The 21,146-nt window shown below is 36.8% G+C and overlaps 1 protein-coding gene across 6 annotated transcripts in view; it reads left to right on the top strand.

The window, feature by feature from the left end:
• Positions 1 to 21,146, top strand: part of Asph (aspartate beta-hydroxylase) — a 216,223-nt gene that overhangs the window by 106,336 nt on the left and 88,741 nt on the right. For all 6 annotated transcript variants that reach the window (XM_058584428.1, XM_058584427.1, XM_058584426.1 and 3 more), the window contains one exon: positions 489 to 530. In XM_058584428.1, coding sequence (XP_058440411.1) covers positions 489 to 530 — 42 coding nt within the window. The remainder of the gene's footprint in view (positions 1 to 488; positions 531 to 21,146) is intronic.

Raw genomic sequence — 21,146 nt, 5'->3', positions numbered from 1 at the left:
AAGTGCTTAGCATAGAGAAACCAATATTCCAGGTAGTGGGACATGCTGCATTCTTTTAAAGCACACGGTGTCATTATAAAAACAGTCTTTATTGTTTTAGGAGTCAATGAACATATTTAAGAAGCTTTGCAGATGGCTTGTCTTCATCCCAGCTTGCTTTTATCCATAGAGATGCTTAGAATTGGTGGACATCACTCATGTTAACTCTCACAGATGAGGAACCCTTAGCCTGGAATCTGATTCCTAGCCACGGTTCAGTGACTTTTATAAGTAATTCAAGCAAGCCCAGATCTTGATATTTTGTAATGGATTACAAGTGCAAAGAACTCAGGATTTAGGAAAATTGAATCATATGCCCAAAAATATTTTGCTTAAATTATGTTCATTGAAATTCATTAAAATGGCCTTCATTAAAACATTCTCCTGTATTTTGAGGTATTGAGTGGTGACTTGCAAAGTAATTACTTTGTTTTGTCTTTAATTTTCAGAAACAAATAGAAAAACAGATGATCAAGAACAAAAACAAAAAGGTGAGATTGTCAAACAGCCTTTAAAATATACACAGAAATACCATTGGAGAATAACAACAATTTTATTTCATATCTCTAGTTAAAAGTATATGCTACTGGTTTCATTCTTTCAATGACTTTATCAATAAACATTTATTAATATTGTATGTAAACATTAAGAGCTAAGGCTCAGAGAAAGATTGCCTGGGTTCCACTCCTAGTTTTGCTATTGGTATATGTGTCTTTGGAAGCATTACTTAAACTTTCTCCCTCGGTTTCCTCTTCCAGAAAGCTGTTTTTATGATTAAATGAAATGAAAGCAATTAAATGAAAATAGGTACAAATTTCCTAAAGCAATTTCAGGCACAGGGAAAGCACTTAGAAAAATTAAATATTATTTATTATTAATTTGTTCACAACAGTGCTAGGTATATGGGAATCCAAAGATTACTAGAACATAAAATCTTTTTTCAAGGAACTAAATTGTTGAAAAGAGACACACAAAAGTTACAGCCATGCTGAAAGAATTACCTCTGCCTTCCAAAAGTCTATTACAAAGGCATCCTAATAACGTTTTATAACTCAATAATTTTAAGTTCAACTTTCACAGAGGTTTCTGAACTTATTCAGAATGAAGAACTATATTTAACATTAAAAGAATTATATGACTGGTCACAGAACAGTGGTTACGCTTTTAGCATCGGCTGAATAACAGAATCTTTTATGATTATATATACTTATAATTTCAGGAATATCTTTACTTTAGAATGATGAGAGCAGCAGCTGCGTTTGAAATTGTAGAACATATGTACATGGTGAACTACTGTTGATCACTGGCTGTGATGTCCTAGCTCACAGGTTGAAGAGAAGGCATCAAGTTTGTGCAGATTTTTCTGACTCGTTGTTTTTCAGTTTATTTCAAAGTAATACAAGGATGTAGTTTTACATGTTAAGGTTTAAATACAAAACAGTAGTCCTTAGCCTACTGCTCCCCGTTGCCGAATCTTGCTCACCAACTTTCTTTTAGCGCTTTCTAGCAATTCCCTGTGTATTTCTAAATATCCTAATAATTCTGCAGTCTTCTCTTCTGTATTGGAAACTGTTGATTGTTTCATAGGTGACTCAGACATCTCCAGCATTATACTCTTACATACTCTCTCCTGCCTTTCTGCCCATCTTTCAATATATCCATGACCTAACTATAATCAATAGACAAATGCTGAGGAGAAAATCATAAAGCAGAAAGGAGTATATCAGCAACCCTTGTTGGAGTTAATCACTTCCTCAACTGCAAACACTCCCCTTTCTTGTCTTGTCAGACATTCTCCTAGTTTTCTTCTACTCTTCCCTGCTGACTTCTTCCTGGTCTTTCTGGATGGACGATTCTCATCTCCCTGACCTTTAAACACTGGAGGACCCTGGACTCAGTCCTCAGGTTGATTCTCTATCTATGTGCACTCCAACCTTATCTCATCCAATCCTTGGATTTAAATATTATGTATGCCAAAGAATATTCTATATTGAAATATTCTGTATGCCAAAGCCTAGGGTTCTTCCCCTGACTCCATCTGTATGTCCAGCTGTCCAGCTGTTGTCTCCCTGATGACCTCAACTTCCCGCCTAATAATGACTTCAAACTCTGGTGTGAAACTGAACTCAGGATCTTCCTTCCTTAAAACATACTTCTCCTGTGACCCTTCTCTTTCAGGCCTCTCTGTCATCCATTAGCACATCCCAGCAGCCTTCTCTTCAGGGTACCTTGAGAATCCAAGTCCTCCTTGCCACCTTTACCTGCTACCACCAGATCCAAGCCATGACCCTCTTCTCCATAGGTTATTCTAGATGTCTCCTAACTGCTCTTCCAGCTTCCAGTCTTGTACCTCTGTCTTCTTTTCAACACAGTAGCCAGAATGATCCTTTTTAACCTGTCTCTTACTCTGTGGCCCAGATCCTTCTAGCATATTCTTATCTTCCTCATAGTGAAAACAGAGCCCTCTGCCATGGTACAGAAGGCCTCACACAATCTTTCTCTACTTTTCTTTCTGCTGGTTTCCCTCCAACCTCCAATCCTGAGACTCTCAATGCTTTGGACCCTCCACTGCAGTTACACTGGTTTCCATGCCATGCATACACAGGACCAAGGCCTTTGCACTGACTGCCCTCTCCAGGCTGGATGTTCTTCCCCCCGATGTCCACAGGGCTTGCTCCTGCAGTCTCTCCTCAGCTGTGAAACCCCCAACCCTGATCTTATTTAGATTGCAACCCCCTTGTGTTCCACATCCTTGCTTTATGTTCTCCATTGCACTTTTGCCATGGAATAGAATAGGTAGTTTAATTCTTTGCTGTTGTCTGAATCCTCCACTGGAACAAAGATTCCAGGAAGAATATCTGTGTTGGTTTTGCTTACTGCTGCATCCCCTGGACCTAGTACAAGCTTGCATACAGTAGGCACTCAGAAAATATGTATTGAATGAACTTCTATTGTTTTTCAATTAATAAGTATTAATATTAAAAGATATTCAAGGCTTTATAAAACCCAAAGTGTAAGAATAAGAGCCAGAGGCCCGGTTGAAACTAGAAGGATTACAAGATCTCCTGTGACTTCATATGGGCAAGCGCAAGGGACACGTGGAATCATTGTACCTATACCGTTTGGAGCACAGAACTAACAGGGAAAAGAAAATCATCATTTTAAAACTCTTTAACCTTTGATTTCTTCATCTAGGGATGAGGATAATGGTTTGTATGCCTTGTAGGGGATGTGTCATGGCAGAATGATAAGAAGAAAATATTATTTGTAAATAATAAATGCTATCTGCTGCTATTAGAGTTGTTCAAATTCAACCACTATTATTACCCAAATACCTGGTCTTCAGATTGCTTTAGTTAATAATACTGAATTGATAGAGTTGGACATATAACAAAGCTGTACCAATTTTATAATTTAGCTAAGATGAGACTTTTTGAAACTCCACATCTATTATAATTATAAAACCAAAGGTATTTTTAGTCCCAAAAGTAAGACACATAAAGGAGAGATTTTTTAAAAATTGAATAAGTCTAGCTTTATGAAGCAATTGCTGATATGATCTACATAACTCAGTCTGCCTGTGACCATGGAACATTCCTCACATGGCTCCAAGGCCACTGATGTGGTAGACTGAGGCCACACTCCAGAATCAAGTTCACCCGAGTCTCTCTCCTCAGAAGCCCACATTCCAAAATAATCTTATAGTTATATTCAATTACATATGATCTAAAGAACTCAATTTCAGTGACTTAAAAAGACAGGAGTTTATTTTTTACCCACATTCATAACCTGGAACCAAATCATGAGGGACCCGGTTCCTGTCTTGCCATTCCATCATCCTTCGTTCATAATCTCATGTTCCAAAAGGACTATTATTGTGCAAGCCATTATAGCTTCTATAACTAAGATAGGTTCAACCACCATATGTTAGGAATATGGCTACTTTTTGATGCTAAAAAGGTCACTAGGACATCAGAATATATATATATTTTTAAAAATCTATCCACTCATAATTCAGAGAAAAAAAATCATTGCTTTCTTCTTTTAAATTTCTGCCTGCCTACTGTATGCCAGGTTCTCTAGTCAGGAGGGATAGTTGGGACTAAGACAAGCATCCTCCTTTCAGGGAGCTCCCAGTAGGAAGGTCAGCTGTGCACCTGGGACTGAAGCTGTGTTTACTATTTTGAGGAAACACAGCCGGAGAGTATGCTGGAGGGAGCTTTCTCAAGAGAGGGTCTCTGAGCAGGTTAGCAATACCATCCAGACCACTATGCAAAGACTAGGAGCACTGTGGTAGAGAAGAATCTGCAGAAGTTTTTAGGAGAGAAAGAAGGTCCTAAGAAGCTGGGGTACCCTAAACAAGCTGAAGTTCATGGTGTGCAGTTAACAGACATTTTTTTTTCCATTTATGGGATCCCATACCTAGCCCAGGCATGTATCTGTGCCAACCAGAGCCCTTTCTCATTAACATATTGACTGGATAACTTCTAGGAGGCTCACCAAATGCACTCATAGAAAAATAGGAAGAGGAGAGGGAGGATCGTGGGCCAGGTTTTTTGCAGACACACAAGGACCCTCGCACTGCCTTGTGTACCCTGTGCACAGGTCAGGCCTTCAGGGTTCTGATTCTAAAGAGTATTTTCCAGAGGACCTGGGAGCTGAAGTCTCTGGACCTACAGGGGTTATAGTGCACAGCTCCGCCTGACCACTTTATCCTCCCATCCCTTAAAATTGTCCACTTAGGTCAGTACCAACCAAAAATGTTTGTAACTGAAATATTCTATGAAGAGTAAAATGTGCAGGTGTAGTCAGAATTAAAAAAAAAAAAAAACAATAATGAATCAGTGCTACCACCCCTTCATTAAAAATCCTGCTTGAGCAAATCATCACATTTGGGAATCCCATATACTATTTTACTCAAATGGATTCATATGTTGCTCTTAACTGGAAGGAAGTAGAGGAAGGGAGATTTTCCATTTGGGGACTTGGTAGTAAAAAAAATAAATAACATGCTTCAATAGCTACGCTTCAGTTTCATAATAACACAAATTGAGATTTTTTTTAAAAGGACAATTATAAATTTGTCTCAGGATGAAATGAATTATCAGGTTGAGTTATTTTCTACCTATATTATGTCCCCTCAAGAATATTGATGAGAAACTACTAATGAGATTGGGAAGACACAGTTTTTACTTAGAATTAATAATTATATATGATTACTTTCTTTTAGGAAGTCAAATTTTGTTACTTTGGTACAGTCAAAAGATTGAAATAGGGCTTATTTCAAAGGAGGTCTTCTTTGGGGATGCCTGATTCTTAAACTGAATCAAACTATTTATATCTACTTTAAATACAATTGCTATATCAATTTCTCCCCACTGGATGTCATCTTTCCCCATATATTCCATATTCCACAGCCTCAAAATGTGAATGTGAACTACAAAGCAATGCAATGCAAAGATGGTTTATTAGATGTCAAATTCCAGCATTTGTTTTTATTCGTCCATTTTTCAATACATATTCTGGACTTATTCTTTGCCAGGTACTGTTTTAGGCCCTGGGGCTGCCAGACTAATAAAACAAAGCCCCAGTTCTCATGGAACAGGTTAAGTACCCCCAATCTAAAATCCTTAGGATCAGAAGTATTGTGGATTTGGTATTTCTTAATATTTTGGAATATTTGCATGCACCCGATAAGATATCTTGGGGATGGGACTCAAATCTAAACTTAAAATTCATGTATGTTTCCTACACACCTTTCACTCATATAGCATGACGGAATTTTATGCAGGATTGTTAATATTTTTGTGCTTGAAACCAAAATTTTCATGATGTGTAATTTTCCACTTGTGGTATCATGTCAGTGCTCAAAAAGTTATGGATTTTGGAACATTTTGGGTTTTGGATTGTTAGATTAGGAATGCTCAGTCTGTACTTACATTTTAGTGTGATAAGGGATGTGGAGATGCAGTTTAAAAAAAATAGATTCTAACAGGCAATGATAGGTGTAAAAAGGAATACAAAACAAGAAAAGAGAATGGCAGTGGGCAGTTTTGCTGTATGTGTGGCCCTTTGGTGATATTTAATTAGAGATTTGAAGAGTCCAGGGAGTGAGCTCTCTTCTCCCACATGGGAAAAAATAGTCCAGGGGTTGAAGAGGATATTCCCATAGTCCCTAAGAATGTATGCTTAGCATGTTTGAGAATGTGTGCTCAGCGTGTTTGAGGGTTAGCAAGCAGCTGATTGCTGGTGAACAATGTGTGATGGAGGATGTAGGAATGGCTGATTTCCAAGAGGTTGAGGGTCCACATCACAAAGGACTTTGGAGGCCATAGTGAGTAATGTTATATTATCTCCAATATGATGGGAAGCCACTGGGATATTCTGAGCAGATTAATAGGATCTGCTTTATGTTTTGAAAGGCTTGTTCTGGCTATAATGATGCAAGATTCGAAGCTGGGAGCTCTCTAGGAGACTATTGCAGTAGTCTAGAGGAGAATTGATGTTTATTAGGATTAGGATGTAGGGTAGAGGTGGTGAGTGGAAATTGTGTGTGTGTGTGTGTGTGTTTGGATAAATGTATTTGTATTATGAACTTTTTCTGTAATTTTCATTTTGATTTGGGGTATTATTCAGTATCCCATTATAGTGTTCATTACAACTAAGGATACACTTAAGCAATACCTATGGTGTCTTTTGAAAGGCAGGTAAAGCTTTCAATGCGCCCAACAGAACACCAGGTGGTGCTAGAAAACAAGTTACATTGACAGGAGCAGAATCACATTTGCAATGCAACTGCTACATCATGTACAACCGCAGAAGTGAAAAGTTTTGTGGCAATTGTGTACAATGAATCAAAATGCATTGTTCTGTTATATATACCCAATTAAAATAAATAAATTAATTAATTTTAAAAAAAAGAAGAGGCTGAGCTGGCTATAATATAGCCAGACAGTCAGTGTTGTGCAACTAGGACCTTATATGGATAGATCTTAGTTTTCTGTATCATAAGAAAACTAAAGATAGGACCAACATGAGTAATAATGAAGTCTCATTCTGAAGTTTTTCTATTTTTTGAAAAATTATATCTCCTGACAAGTTTTTCCTGTGATTCTTAAAACCGTGCATGACACATTTGAACAAAGCTGTTCTCCATTGCCCTTAAACTCCTTACACAGCACAGAGCATCTCAGGCTATAGTTAGTTCCTGCTGTGCCTTTCCCCTGTTCAAAATACTCTTCCTTTTCTCTCTCCTTCCCTTTTATTTAGCAAATTCCTAATCCTTAGAACCAAGCTTAGAAGTTACCTCTTCCAGGAAGCCTTCCATCTTCTACCCAACCTGGAGATACGCTTCTCCTTTGTGTCCCAAGTATACGCTGTTCTTCAAATTTTTAGCATGAATTTTGAGTTTTCCCCATAATTTCTAGGCAATAAGCTTCTTAAGGATCAAAACCATAACTGACCCTCTCCTTTTGTATTAAACACAGTGGTCAGAATTCTCCAGAGAAATGAATCCAGCAGGATGTGTGGGGGTATTTGCAGAGAGGTACATATAGATGGCATAGTCATCCATATAAATACAGATAGAAATATTATGCACAGTACTCTGTTATACTAGAAACCTACCCATTTAAATGTTCATCTCACCAAAATATATAGCAACATAGAGACATGTTTGACCAAATATCTGCATACTCTGACCTAGCTGAGGTGACACATAAAATTAACCATGACACCTGTCTAGTGACGCTTTAACATAAATGAGTAAAATCGTGAATAATTCTTTTCCCTTTAGTTGCTTCTTCGTGTAATGGCAGTAAGATGCTAAATGGTGGGCAGAAAGAGTTTACAAACAGAAAAATCAAAGTATAATTGAACTTTTAGTGTCCAGATCGCACTTTTTACATTTCTGGATATTTTCCTGTGAAATCTCATTTAATCTATACTCTTAAATCTTGTGTTAGCATTTTCCAGCCACTATTTCTTTAAGTGTTGTTTTCTTTTTCCCACTTGCTTATTTCTGGGGCTCCAGCTACATGGATATTGAACTGCTTGACAATGTCCCACTGGTCTCCAAATCTTGGTTTTTTATTTTAATTTTTTTTAAAATTTTTGTTGTCATTCTTCTTTTCCCCCCGACTGGACTACATAATTTTATTGCTGTATCTTCAAGGCCACCAGTTCTTCTAATTTCAAATCTGCCATAGGGCCTATCTAATAATGTTTTCATTTTAGCTACTATTCTTGATGGCTCTAGATTTCCAGTTACTTCTTTTTTTTTTTTTAAAGTTTCTTTTTCACTATTGAGATTTCCTATCTGTTCACTCATGAACACCATGTTTTTCTTTAATTCTTTGCATTTATTTATAATCACTGATTGGAAGCATTTTTCTGATAAAGTCTACATCAGTACCAACATCTGGGAGTGCTGTGAGACAGTTTCTATTGACTGCTACTTTTTCCGATTGTGAGTCTGGAGATTCCCATTTCTTTGCATGCGTAGTAATTTTTGTTTAAAAACTGGATTTGCTAGAAAACTAGATGTGTGTGTAATATGTTACACCAACTCTAGAATTTGTTTTGTTCCAAGGATTATTGGTCATAGTAAGTGATTCACATGTCTGAACTCAAGCTGAAAAACCTGTCTCCCCTGAAGTGGAAAGAAGCACCTATTTCTGTCCGGGTTTTGGTTTCTAATTATTACTTTTACAGTTTAACTTACTTGGAAGGGGGACAGGAGAGAAAGTCCATTGTCTGTAGAGTTTACTGGTCTGACAAAGATTGGGGCAGAATTCATCCTTAGCCCTTGCTCATGGTATTTCTCCTTGCTTCTAATATTTATCATCTAAATTTCCAGTTGCTCTGCCAGCCCCTTGTTCTTCCTTCTTAAACCCCAAGGCAGTAGGACTTTTATGTTTTCTGCCAAGACTGTATGTGTACTAGGAAATTTGCTCACATGTGAGATATAACAAAACTGTAAATTTCACCAGAAGTAGTTCTGTCTGGAGTTGATTCTCATAGTAGCCAATCTCCAAGAAGGTCCCCGGTAATTCTTTCCTTTTGGTATTTGTATCTCTGGGCAATCCATTGAATATGGCTGACCTGGGTGAGCAATATTATAGAGATGGCAGAGTGTGGCTTCCTAGGATAGGTGAGAAAAGATGTTGCAGCCTTCATCTTGCTATTCTTTGAATCATGTATTCTGGGGTAAACCAGCCATCAAGTCATATATGAGCAGCCAGGTTCATGTAGCAAGAAACTTGTATAAGATAATAAATGTTTAAGGGTTGCTGCCAGTTGCTAAGTTTGGTGGTGATTCATTTTGCAGTCTCATATAGCTAATCTATTGCCTCAGTATCTACCTGCTTTTATTCCAGGCTCCCTGGGGCTGCCCATGGAAGTGAAAAGTCACCACTCAGTCAGGGATTTGGGCAGAATTTACTCTCAGGTTATGTATCTTAGCTCTTCTGTGTCTCTCTTGCTTTTAACATTTCTCTTTTAAGTTTCAACCTATCCTTCTGCTCTGAATTCTGTCATCTGCTCTCTTTAGTAGGCAGGACCACAGTTTTCCACTGACTTTCAAGGATAAGCACTTCAAGTTTCTGCCTGTCTTCAGTAATACGTCTTCATGTAGCTGTTTTAGTGTCTTAGTGATATTTCATTGATTTAATGAAATGCTAGTACAAATACTCTCTGAACTAGAAAAGCTTAGCATCTCAAATTTATAAGCCCTTCTGGAATCCATGACTCTGAGCTGCATTTTTATAATTTTTGCTCATTTTTTTCTGGAACTATTGAAATGTTTTGTTTTGTTTTTCCCCTTCTTTCTTGTTGATTTTAGGATTTTCATTGTATTATTGATACTTAGTCCCTCATTTTGAGGTGGTTTTTTTTTGGGGGGGGGGATAGAAGGGATTGAACTCAGGGGCACTCAGCCACTGAGCCACATATCCAGCCCTATTTTGTATTTTATTATTTAAAGACAGGGTCTCAATGAATTGCTTAGCACCTTACCATTGCTGAGGCTGGCTTTGAACTCGCGATCCTCCTGCCTCAGCCTCCCGAGTCTCTGGGATTACAGGCATGCCCCTGCGCCCGGCCCTTCATTGGCTTTTGATATTGGGAACATATCATCTCAGTGATTTATTTATTACTTCCTCGTGTATAATGTCTTACAGATTCATAATGGTTGGAATAAGTAAGTGCGTGAATGAATATGTGTTGGAACCAGGTCCAACCATATCTCCTGGCTATCTTATATTTTTCTATTTTGAAGTAACAAAATATATACAAAATATGCATTGAACAGACTTGATTCAGATGGCTTGGGAGCTTGGGAAGTGCCAAGTGTGATCCTTCCCTCAATGAATTTACTCATTCATCTCATTGAGACAAGGACTGTAGTACCTGGCTATGAAGACACCTGTCATGAAGTTGCAACCATTCAGTCTTTGTATTTCTTTCCCATTGATGCATGTGGGCTCCATGAAGTCATCACTGCCTAGAATATAATTACTGCTTGGTGATTATAATTAGAATTTTGTCTTTTAGCTGCCCATTGGACAGACTTCAACTCCTTGTCTTAGCAGTCCTAAAACACTAGGTGTTCCTCATTATTGGTACTAACAACCCACCTACATGTTCTGGTACCAGCTGGCGGTTCAGTTCAGGCCATGATGCCTTAATAATTTCCCCCATTGTAGAAGAGCAATGTAGCAATAGCACATTTAAACTAACTTAGGGAAAAGCTTTGAAAAGCCAGTCTCCCTCCCACCCTTGCAGCTGTGAAAAGAGGTTATGAGATAACTGCTGTTGAAGATTTATTATAGTCATTACATTCAACGGCTACAGTCGTTTTAGTGGTTCCTAAAATACACCAGCAGTTATTGTCTGATTACTTCTACAGATAAGTTAATTATAGGAGATTTCTGACTCTTATACAAGTCTGATTTAGAGAGAAGTTTAATTACAGCAATTTCAGTGATTCTAAATAAGCTCAGCATATATTACCAGTCTCAGCAAGTATAGTAGAGGTTTTTAGCTGTGTTGAAATACACATTTGCTTTGTTTTTATTTTTCATTTCATGATTTTTACCGTACTGTAGGACATGTGATAGATAATTCAGGACACCTGTTTCCGCCAGAGTGAATCTTCAGTCAAACACACCACAGGACAATAATAGCAAATTCTTCGTTATCATTAAAATCCCATTCTAATGCTTCCCATTGAGCACTCCGCATTTTACAAAGCTAATTTGTGTAATGATTGTGACAGTGTGAGCAGGAAAACAAACTAGTTTTCTTAAAGGAAAAAAAATCAGATATGAGTGTATTTTTATTAAATTTTTGTTGTTATTCTTTTCTTTTCCCCAGCTCGACTACATAATTTTATTGTTGTTAGGATCTTAATTTTTTTAATTGATAGGAAGTCAGGCAGCATCTTTAAATCAGGATAATCCTTATTTGTGTTTATTCATACCCTGGCTGTATGTGAATAAAGATTAATATATTAGAAGCATCTGCCCAAACTTATTTAAAACTAAACTTGTAAAAAAAATGTGCCATAAGAAGACAGAGCTAGGGCTGGGGTTGTAGTTCAGTGGTAGAGCACTTACCTTGCATGCGTGAGGCACTGGGTTCGATCCTCAGCACTGTATAAAAATAAATGAATAAAAGATATTGTGTCCATCTACAACTAAAAAATATGCATTTAAAAGAAAAGAAGACAGTGCTATGGGTTGTTGAATATATTTATTTAAACAAGACCCTAAATTAGAGAGGATATTAATTTGAGGAATACACTACTGAAAATTACTTTCATTTGAGGTCTATAGAGCTCTTCCCCCAGAATTTTTTCACCCTTGTGGTATAATGGTAGATTTTACTGGCATTTGCAACAGTAATTCTTATCATCTGTTTATATGTTTGCACTTAAAAATGAAGTATGTTTTGACAATAGAAAGTACAGTGCAGTTTCACTTTCCATGGTTTTAGTTACTCGTGGTCATCTCCTGTCTCCAATAGAGAAATACCTATGGGAAGGTCAACGGTAGCCTAGTGCCATGTCATAGTGCCTGCAAGAGTCTCTTCATGCAGACATTGTATCATCTCCTGTCATCACAAGAAGGGAGAATGGGATACAGTAAGATACTGTAAGAAAAAGAGATAATCTATATGCACACAACATTGATTACAGTATGTTGTTATAAGGTTTTATTATTGGTTATTGTTCATCTCTAACTTTGCTTAATTTTTAAATTAATCTTATCATAGGCATGTATGTATAGGAAAGAATATAGTATATATGAGGTTCTATCTGTGGTTTCAGGGGTCTTGGAATATATTCTCCTCAGTTAAGGGGGACGATTTTATTGGTAATAGTGAAAATAAATCAAGTCTTCAGTTTCAGTTTGGGCGATTTTACTACATTCTACCTGCATGGGGAGCCAGTCTACTACCTTTCCTTAGCACTGTGGAATTTTAGTCACCTTTCCTTTTTGCTAGAATACTCTTTCTTCTTCTCCTTTGTCTATTTAGATCCTTCAGTCCACTTTTCTGTGGTCCACAGTCCGTCTCACCTGTGGGCTTTCAACTTGATCTGGTTCATTGCTAAACCTTGCAAGCATAAATCAAGACTAAGAGAATAAGTGTAACAAATTCTCCATTGCCACCTGCACATGTTTACACTTTGGTATTAAAGAACATTGTTTTTATCAATGATGTTTTCAGAGGTCCAGCTTTTCCTTATATCAGTAGTAACAATTGCACAGATGCCAGCAGATGTGGGGAGAAAGGTGAGTCTTTGCTGATGCTGCAAACATGTGTTTGGGAAGGACAGTAACTGCCTTTGGCCTTTGGCTAGGAGAAACCCACTTCCACTTCCACCTCTGAGCTGCAAGTCGCCCCAAGTTGCCATCTCTCCCATGCACCCAAGCTGTACCCTATCTGCCTTGCTGCCCCTCAGCCAGGGGTAGAAATTCATCTTTGGGATTTTTGCTGCTTAACTATTTGAGGTCATTAATTTAATGTTCATCTGTGGTTTCAGGCAATTCCTGGGGGGTCTTGGAATATATTCTCCCCAGTTAAGGGGGACAATTTTATTGGTAATAGTGAAAATAAATCAAGTCTTCAGTTTCAGTTTGGGCGATTTTACTACATTCTGCCTGCATGGGGAGCTGGTCTACTAGTTGTGACAAAGTTAGAGATGAATGATAACCAATAATAAAACCTTACAAGTATAACAACATACTATAACTACTATTGTGTAGGTTACACAATATCTGAAGACCCAGAACAAAGCCCTTGATGAAGAAATATTCCTATATGGGATAAAAATGTTTTGGGGAAAACACAATCCTAAAATAAAAAGCATGTACCTTCTACTTTACTGCTTTAACTTTTGACTTCTCTTCAAAGGGATTGGATGCAAGACTGCACTCAGAAGGTGCTCAGCATTTACTGAGTCACAGGTATCAACCCATTCTTGGGTTGCCATGGAGAAATTTTTTTTCTTTTGTAAAACAATGAGAAAACATCACTGAAGTGGTTAAAGGCATCTGTTTTGTGGCACCTCTCCCAACATAGATACTTTAGCCACTTAAGGCAAACATATGGCAACTTATATTGTAAATTCTAAATTAACTTCAAATCATGTATACAGTTGTTCAGTTGATTATGGTAGAATCAGAGAATGCTGTGATTTTTGCCCTTTGAGTTAATTTTTTTTTTAAGAAGCCAGAATGTGTGGATGAAGGGAATAAGAATAGGGATTATATATATATATATATATATATATATATATATATATATATCTTTGTATATACATATATATCTACACACACATATATCCTACTATATTTATTATATATATACACATATATTTAAATATGTGTGTGTATATATGTGTGTGTGTGTGTATATATATATATATATATATATATATATGTGTGTGTGTGTGTATCTCCTTGAACATTTTTTTAACAGGGGTTTCACTTGTTCTGGGTGAAAGGATAAGCTCTCTCTCCATGCCTCGGAACTTTGGCCAACCTTTGTGTGTTGACCCTTCTTAAAGAATGGAAATGGGTACTGAATAAAGGAGATAAGAGCTTCTAGCTCAGGAGGGTGATGCATTAATTTAACAAAAACTTGGGCTTCTTTTTTGTGCCTATCTCTGTGGGGTACTCTAAAAACAAACCAAATAACTACAGTATAAGGAGGCAGAGGTTATGAACAGACTGCTTAGGAACATCAAAGAGGGAAGAGCACACTGCTAGGGAGGTGGTGTGGTCAGAAAACTGCTAAAGTCCTCCTGAAAGGATGACATTTGAACTGCCTCAGGTAGTAAGCCAGGGTGCTATCCATGTAGTAGCTCTGTGAATTCAGATACTGAATGACTTTTAGTGAAAGGGATGATGATAGATTGATATAGAAAAAAGACCCTAGGTGTTTCTGCACATAGCAGCCCCACCCTTATTCAAAAGGGCAGCATTTTTAGGATATTATGGACAATGCTCATTATAAAGCAGGTCACATTAGTTGGAATACTGTCTTGAAACTTGATACCATGACTTTTTGGGGGAAATTATCATAATTTACTTTTTTTTAAAGAGAGAATTTTTTAATATTTATTTTTTAGTTTTTGGTGGATACAACATCTTTATTTTATTTTTTATGTGGTGCTGAGGATCAAACCCGGGGCCCCGCGCATGCTAGGCGAGCTCGCTACCGCTTGAGCCACATCCCCAGCCCATAATTTACTTTTAAAAAAAAAAAAATTCAGTGACTTTCTGTACTTTGATTCTTCAAAAGTACCTTGAAAAATACCTAATGATGGCTTCTGTTTTTTCCCATTTCTGTTTCACTTTGTGGGAATTTAATTAGTGTCTATTTCTAGGACTCTCTATATTATTTATCTGGAAACTTCAGGCTAATTAGCTACCATGATTATAATATTAACTTGGTTCAAGTTGTGAGAAGTACACTTAAAACTAAATTTGAAATAAAGGTGCATAAAATCTCTTTATACAGCATGATGCCTTTAATTGATACTCTCTTTACATAAAAGCCAAGGTTTGATAAAGTTGTGTTTCAGGTAATAACCTTGATTTTTATGCTTCATTGAAATTTGGCTCCTCTCCCCCAAGGATCACCAACTTCTTTGTGCATTTATACCATCATATTGGTGATGTTATTACTAATGTCATTTAGCTAGTCACAGGGTGGAAGCAGCATTAATTGCAAATTATAGCTTCAACATAAAACCAATGAACTTGGGTGAGCTTTTAATTTTGCTGCCTTGTCACTTTGATTCATACTGTATCTTGCTTTTTAACTGCTGCCACGAACCCCGTGTGCATTTCTCTGCAGTATATTTTTTCATGGCACTTTCAGACAGTCACTAGAGTCAAGCAGTACAGGACCCAGCAGGGTATGTGTTGTTGTGCCATTAATTGCCTACCTCTGTGCCTTGTGTGGAAGAAGGCCAGAGGCAGATTGTCTTTTACCCCCTGAGAAGTATGATAATAGCTTGACAATGCGCTTCCTGAAGACTTTCTCTGTGATTATAAAACACATGTGAAGAGACTTGTTTGAAAGGAAGAGAAAAATGAGGAGTATCTTTAAATTGCCTTTTGGATTAATACTATCAAACACTTGGTGCATTGGCACTAGTGTGATGGAAATACTCATGTGATGTTTCCATTCTTGTTCAGGTATCAAGATCAAGTTTTAAGTCTTATCTGTTTTGTTTTTAGATTCAAGGATATGGCCAAATGTGGCATTTGGAGATTGGCGCCCTTATTTACATTTCAGCAAATTTAGAGTTATAAAACTGCCTTTCAGTCTATGTCAGCCTTTAAAGTAGCCATTATTATTATTATTACTATTATTATTTTTTAACCATGAACATTTTCCTCCAAAGCATTTAAATTACTCTTGTTAGTGTTACTCAACACTAGAAAATTGTTGGAGTGTAATAGAAAGTGTGCTTGACCAGAGTTTTCGTCTCAGTTCTACCAATTCTTAATTGCACTTTGATCTTGGCCACATCTCTTGGCCTCACAGAGTTTTTCTTTCTCCTTGTATAAAATGGGAGCTAATTCTTCTTGCACTCCTACAGTTTTTCTGCACATTGCATGACCATGCTGGTTTGTCACTGGGATCATGCTATATAGGTATGATCAACTAGCATTGTTACTTCCCCTCCAGTGATTGTCTTATATAAAATGCCATGTTATCCCCAAATCCATATGCAGGAGGAGAATATTACTGTTCATTTGTGTATGTTCCTCCTCCAAGAGCCTCTTGATGAATGTGATCAGCATTATCCACATGACATCCCAGTGTTCATAATGTCTTAATTGCAAGAGAAGATGCTGTATCCCCAGGGATGTTTCTCTAGGAAGTGTTTACGTGTGGAAAGTGAACATCCACAAGATGAAAGAGGTGTGAGGATATTGGGGAGTTGTTTGAGGCATGCTTTTCATGGCATCTCATTAAAGAGTAAGTTTAAGTTTTCTTTCTACCTTGGGTGTTAAATCTTTATTAACACTGGAATTTGAAAACAGCTAGCAAAAAAAAAAAAAAAAAAAAAGGAAAATGCTTAAGGGATTTATTGTAAGACTCAATAGTGCCATTATTTTCCATGTGTGCTTTAAATTGCTGGAGTAAAATAATGTATTCAGCAAGGAAGCAAGTTCCTGCTTCCTCCCATGAGTCTCCTTGATTGTGCAATTGGTATCTCATTCTTTAATTAAACTCGTCCAAAGATAGGATCAGCTAAAGTGTTTACTGTATAAATAGTTTTCATTCCCAGTGTGCAAGCTTAAAACCATGGTAAAAAAGAGTTTGCCATCTGTTAAAAACCAAAACATGTGGTGTGCTGTTGCATAAAAATAAACCACACATTATTCATAAAAAGGATCACAACACATATCATATCCTTGGGACTGACAATAATGTGTGATGTTTTGGAATGTCACCACCTTCTCTCCTAGTGACAGTATGTTCTGTAATGCATTATGTTAAACAACATGATCATCTATAAACATCATAAAACTAAAGCCTGTATTTTTGTCCAAGTGAAATAGCTTTATTTCAATGTGAATTTTACTGATAAGAAATAGCAATTTTTCATTTTTTCTTTAATATGTTCAATTGTAATTATTCCTAAGAGTTTTATTTTCAAATCTTTCTTCTTCCCTAAAATTCAACCACCTAGTTAAGCCAGGAATTTCACTATTCCTCTCTCCCTGTGCTGTCATTCTCTAGACCTTGTCCTCTGCTTATGTATTAGAACCACAGTCTCTTCTCACTTCTAGTCTTTGTCCTTTTGCTAATATGAACCTACTCTGAGTGAATCTTCCTGGAACAGGTTGTTAATGGTCATTCATTGAAGCCAGCAGTGATACCACATTTTCTGCAGAGCAGTCTAACTTCCTCAGCTTATTCTTCAAGAAACCCCCAAATCTGTTTTCAAGCCACCTATGTCATGTAGCCTTGACTCTCACTGTCCTTGTCCTGGCACCCTGGGACTCCACCAAAATTATCACAAATTTCTAAACTTACCTCCTTTTTCTTTCCACCTCTGCTCTCGTCCCTTCATAATATTTTTTCCCTGCCTCATATCTGAAATTATATATATGCTTTTAGGCTCAGATTAAACATCAGGTTCTTCCTAAATTCTTACCCTTTTGTTCCTAGTTAAAAGTTAACATTCATCTCTTTGTGTTCCCAAAGCACTTTGTAATTTTTATTTTGCCTGATAATTTTCATCCTTCTATTTCAGTCTTAACTTGCTCCCCCACATCACCACTTTCTAGCATCTGGAGTACTTGAGGATGGGAATTATATTCAGTTCATCTTTTTGTCCCCTATACTAACTAAGTGACACTCAATAAATATTTGAGGCACTCAATAAATATGTGCCAAAATGGTCACTCATTATGGTCACTCATTAAAAACAACAGTGATACCACATTGTCTGGAAAGTCAAGCATGTATTGGCTTTAATGAGGTCATAATGTCATTAATATGCTGTAGAGAATCTGTAATTACAAAATTAATGCAGAGAAGAAATTTAAATTACCAGGTAAGGAAATATTATCATATTCTACATTAGATTTTTAATATATAACAGTAGCTATGGATACCCTAAAATGTTTTTGGTTCTCTGCTGCTCAGTGATTTTTTGTGGATGATTAATTTCTCACAGAATTATGTGAGAAGTTCTGACTTATTTGTTTCAGGCAAAACCAACTGCAATCTTTGAACCTCATTTAGATACCACTTCAGGTTAACAAACCCAAAATCTAAGTTCTTAACCACAGAAAAATAAATTGTGACTATCCAATGAAAGTATTCACCTTTGATATTAGAGTTGTTCTTAATTTTGTTTTTAGTGATGAGAATAGTGATAGTGGTTGCATTTTTATGTTTATTATAATAGTTTTATTGAGGTATAAACATACGTAAGTGTTACCTAAGGAATACAATTTGATTAGTCTTGACATGTATGAAATCATGAAATTCTCATCACAATCAAGAAAACAAGCATCTTCAATGATACCAAAGTTTTCCTCACGCCACCCCCCAATAAACTGTCCTGCCTTCATCCCATAGGTACCTACACAAACCCAGGCAGCCACTGCTCATCAGGTCCATAAACGCTACCTTATACTTCCCAGATGTTTGTGTAAGTGGAATTACACTGTATGCACCCCCCTCTTATTTTTGTTTTTCTTGGCCTGGCTTCTTTCAATTGGCAATTATTTTGAGATTTATTCATGTTATAGTACATAGTAGTAGTTTCCTTTTATTGACAGGTAGTATCCATTCTATTGATATAATACACTTTATTTATCCTTTTGTTTATTTATGGACATAAGGGTTGTTTCCATTTTTTGGCATTTACAAAGAAATCGGTTATGAACATTCATGTATAAGTCATGGTGTACAAACATGTTTCCTTTCCCTGGGAATATGTGGGTATAAAATGGCTGGATAATATGTCCGAGTATTGTATGAGACAGATTGATTTAGGATCATGGGTTCAGTCTATGGTTGGCTGGCTCCATTGCTCTAGGCCTGTGGTGAAACAAAACATCATCGTGGCTGCATTGGAGAAAAGCTTCTCAGCTTGTGGCAATCAGGAAACAGAAAAAGAGAGAAAGTCGCTGAAGAAAAGATAAACACTTCTAAGGCGTGTCCCCAGTGACCTCTCTTTCCTCTAAGCAGGACCCATCTCCTAGTCATACCTTCATCTTTTAGTGAATTAATCCAGTGAGGAGGTCAGGGTCCTCATGATCCAATCATTTCACAAAAGCGCCACCTCTGGACACATGACACATAGACTTTCCACATCCAAAACGTAATGTGTGTTGAACTTCTTAAGAAATTTTCAAAAGTTTTTCCAAAGTGGGTGTGTCATTAAATTTTATATTTTTACTGGCAACATATAGTTGTTCCAGTCCTCCTAATCCTTACCAACAATTGGTATGGTCAATATTTTTAATTTTAGTCATTCTAATGGGTATGAAATGGTATTTCATTTTGATTTTAATTTGCATTACTTTAATAACCAGTGATTTTAAGCATCTTTTTGTGAATTGTTTCTTATTTTGTCTCTCCTTTGGTGAAGTGTGTGTTCAAATCTTGCCCACTTTTTTCATGAGTTGCCATTTTATTCTTGAGTTCGGAGAATTCTTTTTACCTGATTTTTGAAGACATTAATCTGATACATTAATCTCTAAATTATCTTTTCATTTTCTATATGGTGGCTTTGGAAGACTTGTTTCATTACGAGAAAGTCTAAATGATGAATTGATTCTTATATAGATCGTGATCTTAGAATCATATCAAAGAGATACTTGCCTAAACTAAGGTCAGAAAGATTTTTTTTCTCTTGATTTTTTCTAGAAGTCTTATAATTTTGGGTTCTACATTTAGGTCTGTGTTCTAATTTAAGTTAGTTGTTTTTTTATTTTTTTGATAGTAAAGGTATGAAAAGCCATATATATATATATATATATATATATATATATATACACACATATGCCATATATATATACACACACACATATGCCATATATATATATGCCATTGTCCCAGCAGCATTTACTGAACAGGCTATTCTTTTACCACTGAATTGCCTTTGAACATTGGTTGAAAATTAGTTGTCCAAGAATGTATGAGTATACTTTTGTTTTAGCTTTTTCATTGCTGTGATTAAAGTACACCCCCCACCAACCAGCACAATTATAGAGGAGGCAGAGTTTATTTGAGGGCTCATGGTTTCTGAGGTCTTAGTCCATAGAAGGCTGGCCCCATTCCTCAGGGCTTGAGGTGAGGCTGAACATTATGGTAGGAGAGGGTGGCCGAGGAATGCTGCTCACATCACGGTGACCAAGAGGCAGAGAGAATGAGACCTCACTCACCAGAAGCAAATATATACCCAAAGCCATGCCCCAATTCCCACCTCCTCCAGCCACACCCACCACTTCAGTTACCACTCAGTTAAACCCTGTCAGGGGATTAAATCACTGATTGGGTTAAGACTCTCACAATCCAATCATTTCTGCTCTGAACCTTCTTTCATTGTCTCACATGCAAGCTTTTGGGGAACACCTCACATCCAAACCATAACAACTTCTAAACTCTTCTTTTCAGTCCTGTTGACCCGTTTTTTTCTATCTCCACACAAATACCACAGTGCTTTATAAGACATCTTGAAATCAGAGAATGTTACTCTTGCCATTTTATTGTTTTTCATGGTTATTTCAGCTATGTTAGAGGTCCCTTACATTCCATACGAATTTAAGAATCAGTTTGTCAATTTTTACAAATACAAAAAGTCTGCTGTCACTTTGACTGTAATTGAACAAGGAAAATTTATGTATTTGGTAAGAATCGACCACCTTTACTGTGCCAAGTCTTCTAATCCAGTAGTATTCTGCGTCTCTCCATCTAGTTAGGTCTTTTGAAATTTCTCTCATCAGTGTGTTATGGTTTTCCATGTATAGGTCTTTTGTGATTTTTGTTGGAATTACCCATAAGTGCATCCTATTTTGGATCCTATTGTAAGTGGCATTACTCTGTAATTTTAACCACTT

Source organism: Marmota monax, unplaced genomic scaffold (assembly GCF_021218885.2).
Source record: "Marmota monax isolate L192 unplaced genomic scaffold, Marmota_monax_Labrador192_F-V1.1 WCK01_AAM20220418_F8-fsc00063, whole genome shotgun sequence".
NCBI classification, from domain to species: domain Eukaryota; kingdom Metazoa; phylum Chordata; class Mammalia; order Rodentia; family Sciuridae; genus Marmota; species Marmota monax.
This window is presented reverse-complemented; position numbering and strand designations above follow the sequence as displayed.